The sequence below is a fragment of the Olea europaea genome, unplaced genomic scaffold (genome assembly GCF_002742605.1).
Source record: "Olea europaea var. sylvestris unplaced genomic scaffold, O_europaea_v1 scaffold1126, whole genome shotgun sequence".
Lineage (NCBI taxonomy): Eukaryota > Viridiplantae > Streptophyta > Magnoliopsida > Lamiales > Oleaceae > Olea > Olea europaea.
In genome coordinates this window covers 402,908-407,770 of record NW_019228637.1, presented here as the reverse complement: position 1 = coordinate 407,770, position 4,863 = coordinate 402,908, and the positions used below count along the sequence as shown (strand labels likewise).

Here is a 4,863-nt window from a genome sequence, read left to right as displayed (position 1 = left end):
TGATTAATGTTATATATTTAAACTAGATGAGATCACTTAAATGAGGAGAGAAAGTTAGATGGAGAGGGAACAAGAATTCATGGGATTTATTTGCCATTAATTTCTGAAAATAGGAAGTCCACCTTCCATAGATAGTCAATTACCATGGAGGTATATATAGCAAACAAATTGTTTGCTAACTTTCATGTTACCACTCTTAAAATAGAGTGACAAATACGACAAACTTATTTATTCAGTAAACAATAAAAATAAAAACATACCTATTTATTGAAAGAAAAATCCAATCTCATGTAGACAAATATATCATATATATGCAGAATGCAACATGTATGTGCTTCCAACCACCATCGCACATTACAAAATTCCAATCCATCTTATAATTAAAGTCCGTTAAATTCACTACATTTGCCAGCCAATACTTAGTTATATAAACAATTACAAAAAGAAAAGCTAATAAATGTACCATTGGCAATGGATGAAAACTCCCATGAACATGCACATGGGATTGTTCCCTTTGGGGCCTTTAATAATTCAAGAAATAATTAATTTTCAGTAATTTAACAAATTAAAATATTGAAACCATATGATGTGAAGAATCTGTGACAGCAAATACAACAAGAACAACAAGAAAAAAGTGATTATTAAGCAAGCCATTAGTCATAAACAATTCAGCAGACAATAGATAAGTGTATTGCTTATTGTCCATTACAAATGTCCCGAGATCTTTCATATCTATATATTATAGAACAAATTAAAGACACAATACAAACCCGAAAAGAAAAATAGAAAACGGGAAAAAAAAACGCCGAAATAGAAGCCACGTCTTGATGGAACAATACACGTGTTCCATTGTACGGTCGATGGAGGTGGTGAATATGATTTAGCATCTGTTTTTGCATTTTTCCATGGCTCTTGGAGCTGAAATTGAAAAAGAAATATGCTAAGAAACTTAGATAAAATGTATAATGATAAAATTTAAGTCTTGTCCATGTCATAAGTAAGAATATCGTGTATTTAGTACAAAAATGATGACAATGAAAACTGACTTATTTTGATAACATAAGGATCAATTATACAAATTACTATTCGTCATTTCATATTTTCATTAATTCTTTCTGTGATATACCCGAATATTTTGTGAGAAATACTTGCAAAATGTACGATAATATTGTATTATGAGAAAAAAAAAATGTAGTAGGACTCTCAATTTCTTGTAAAAAGTACATACCAAGTCCAATAGCTTCTGATCCTTTCATTATGCGAAGGCGCTTGCAGGAATCAACAAACATCCTACATGAATAATAATCAAAACAAGGGATTAATGAAGTCTTCTAACATTTAAGATTTTAATTTTCAAGAAAGACGCCACATACACTCATTTAAATCATGCCTTCAATATGCCATTTCCCGTGCAAATCAGAGTTTTTTTTTTTTAATATATTTATTTGTTCATAATTTTCGTAAACGGATGGCGACAAGAAGCAACAACAAGAAACTTACTCCCATGGTACATCGCCCACAAGCATCCAGTCACCATCCTTATCTTCATAGGTGGGCACATACTCAGAACTGTTCAAGAGATCCATCAATTTGCTTTCATTCATAAAATCGATCATACCTTGAGTCCCATAATTTCCTACAAAAAATTCACACGTGCATCGAAAAATTTAGTCTTTTCCTCATTTTTAATGGTTTTTCATTGTATAATTCACTAGATTATCGTGTTCTTGCCCATAGTGAATGAACTGAACATCTTGGCCAAGGCATCAGAGAGTTCTTGATAACTCATATACAGCTTCAAGTCCACCTTACGAAGATAAGGCGCACCATCCATGGAAACCTTCACAAATGCTGCCTTCTCAGTCTCTCCATTGGTGCTCTTTTGGCTCATAATATTCTTGCGGAATGACCTGACTGGTGGCCATCCCACCACCTGTGCCCTACACTCCAACATGCAACTCTTTTACTAATAATACTCTATTATCCTGACTAGTCGAAGTATACTGTACAGTACTGAACAATATTAAAGTAACTCTCGACTTCAACTTTTATGGTAGTTTAATTACATGTAACTAACTACCTGGGGGAGGTGAGGTGGGGTGGGTTGGGGGCTTCTAACATAGATACACACATATATATGTACTTACTTGGCTGGTGGCTTGATTGGATCCTTGGAGGGAACAGCAGTCTTCTCTTTGGATGAATTTTTCATTGTTTCCTTCAGATCTGAAGCTGATTCATTGGACTGAAGTTTGAGTTTCAGATCAACAGTCTCTGAATATCCTCTCTTCCCAGTAATTTTAATCGAGTCACTTTCACTTCCACCACAACCTCCACCGGGCAGGCCAAGGCACAGCTCAGTTTCTTTGAGATTCAGGCCGCGCTCCTCCCCGAGCAAGGCCCCGATTTTCCGGCCAACTTCCATCGGTTCTCGTGCTTCAAATTGCTAGTTTTCCACTCGATGATCAAGGACTGTTTCCTCTACTTTGCAATTCTATGGTGATAAATGGACAGAATTATTGTGTGTGTGTATCTGTAGTATGTGTTGATAATAATAACAAAGGGGAGACAGTGTATATAGCTTTCATGCGCATATATACCAATGGTTGCATTAGGCTATCAAGTTCCAACCAATCGCATGTCAACACGTGGATAACTATAATATACACAATGATTTTTTGGGATCAAGAGCATGTTACTAATAATTAATTAACGTTATTAGATTACTAGAAACCCGTAATTATACTTTTGTGCTGAAATTTATAATTTAATCCCATAATTATTATGTATTTATTAACGTGTCAAGTGGATGATTTCTTTAATATCATGCCCTTGTTTGGTAGGGATAAAATCATATTTATGGTAGATTTTAATAAAAATTGATTAAAAAAAATGTTAAAAAGTCGTGTGCCCAATGAAAATATGTGATAAAAATTAATTATTGACTTTGATTTAGAGTAAAATTTAGATTTTGATCTCTTTGCTATGTATCAAGAAAATAAAATTGGAAAATTGCATAGTTATGGATGCTGTCCACTATAGGATCAATCTTCTTCTCAAATCTCCAAACTTGAATTTCATTATAAAAAAAAAAAAAAAAAAAAAAAAAAAGAGGATAGTTGCAACATATTTTAATTGTTATTTTTTAATTATTTTAAATGGAAAGTAGAGCCACCAATGGATGAAAAACTTCGTCCTTGAAATTGTGTCGAAGAAGTACGCTGGTATTTATCTAACCAATTCAAAAATAGAAAAACAAAATTACCGTGACTTCCATGAAAATATTCTGTCTATGAAATTCTAAATAAAAATAGAAACTAAAGTATTTGGATAAAAATTTCGTTTATGATATTCTGAGAAATGGAAAACTACAAAAACTCTATAAACATAAAAGGATTTGAAAAAAAAAAATAATAAAATGAAAAAAAATTATTAATGAAATAAATACATCGATAAATGCAGGGAAAAAATCAATTTTTTTGAAGACTTATGGAATTTTTTGGAGCTTATTTATTTAAAAATATTAATTTGATTGTTGTGATTGAAACCTATATATATGGTAACTTATTGTGATAGTTTGTTAGGAATATTAATAAATGTTACTCGAGTAGCTTTGATAGTTTTATTACGTTAGATATAATCAAGCGAACGAATTGAGAGTCATCCAGGAGAGCTCATTGAAAGTAGATAAGTCGATCCAAAAAAATGAAAGAAAAGAAAGCATGATGTGCTCTCCTCTCCTAGTCACTACATAGTGCTAATCAGGTGATTGGACTCCACCAAAAGGATTTTTATCTCACATGATTTCGCCTTCTCCTTTCATTGCATGACATAGGAAATGGGACTCGAATCCTTGATATAATCTTCTTCTTGTTGATTTCGCCAACCAATGCTTTGAGCCACTCAGCGATACCTCCAGTTTCACACACACAGTGTGAACGCCATTCTCTACCAATATATATTTGGCTTTCTGCAAAATTAACACTTTCAGTTCTACTATATGATGAGGATAATTAAATCTCGGATAGAAAAAGGTCAGAATGAAGCTATTCCAGTAGTATAAAGCTTTCTCATATGGGTTTCCTACTCTGAAATGCATTTGAAGCTAAGAGGTGGGAATTAGATGCCAACTCTGTGAAATTTAAAATATTTCCCGGCTTAGACCCTATAAAGAAGTTGAGATGAGGTGGAAACGAAACTTAAAATTAGCACATTAAGTTAATAGTGAAAAATCTAGCAATTTCACCTTCAAGTGAATCATGTCGATGTGATATTTTTTTGTTTCATGATTCACTCTTAATTGTCTTATCTTATGCTGGGAGAAACCATAAGAATGCATTGCAAGAGTTTACATAGAAGATTCTGCTGCCCCTACCGGTATACCATACTTGGTAAGTATATGACATTCCTATTTTATCCTACATATATAAAAAATGAATGAACGGCTGGACACGTGTCAAACATATACATCGTTCAATACAGATTTCACTCTTTTATTTTCATTTTCTTTTACAAAAAAATTGTGAAATCGCTGTTTTTCAGCAAAGCAAAGCCATGCCTTCTAACAAAGAAACACTCTTTCTTCATTTTTCTACACTACCGACCATGCCTCTTCAACAAATTCTCCAGTCCAAACGAGAAGCAAAAACATTGGGCATTGAATTTACCCCTTTTAAAGAAAACATCTATGAAACTGTGGAAAGTTTGAAGGAGAAGAATTTTTTCGGAGTCTCGTCCGTAAGTTAAGTGTCAGTGCTTTGGGTTCCTTAAAAAAATTACAGAATACATAAATGTTGTTTATCAATCACTTAGCGTGTATTGTGTGTGAAAAATTCAAAGCTTTTACCTCTTTATTTTGCTGAC

At 33.0% G+C, this 4,863-nt stretch overlaps 1 protein-coding gene across 1 annotated transcript; it reads right to left on the bottom strand.

Moving 5' to 3' along the window:
- Window positions 1-635: 635 nt before the first annotated feature.
- LOC111373404 (auxin-responsive protein IAA14-like) lies at window positions 636-2,557 on the bottom strand. The gene is made up of 5 exons (XM_022995945.1): window positions 2,148-2,557; window positions 1,732-1,940; window positions 1,501-1,636; window positions 1,229-1,290; window positions 636-918 (listed from the first exon to the last, which is right to left on the bottom strand). Exons 1-5 carry the CDS (start codon window positions 2,423-2,425, stop codon window positions 881-883), a joined length of 723 nt encoding a protein of 240 aa, XP_022851713.1. The 5' UTR covers window positions 2,426-2,557; the 3' UTR covers window positions 636-880.
- Window positions 2,558-4,863: the final 2,306 nt, after the last annotated feature.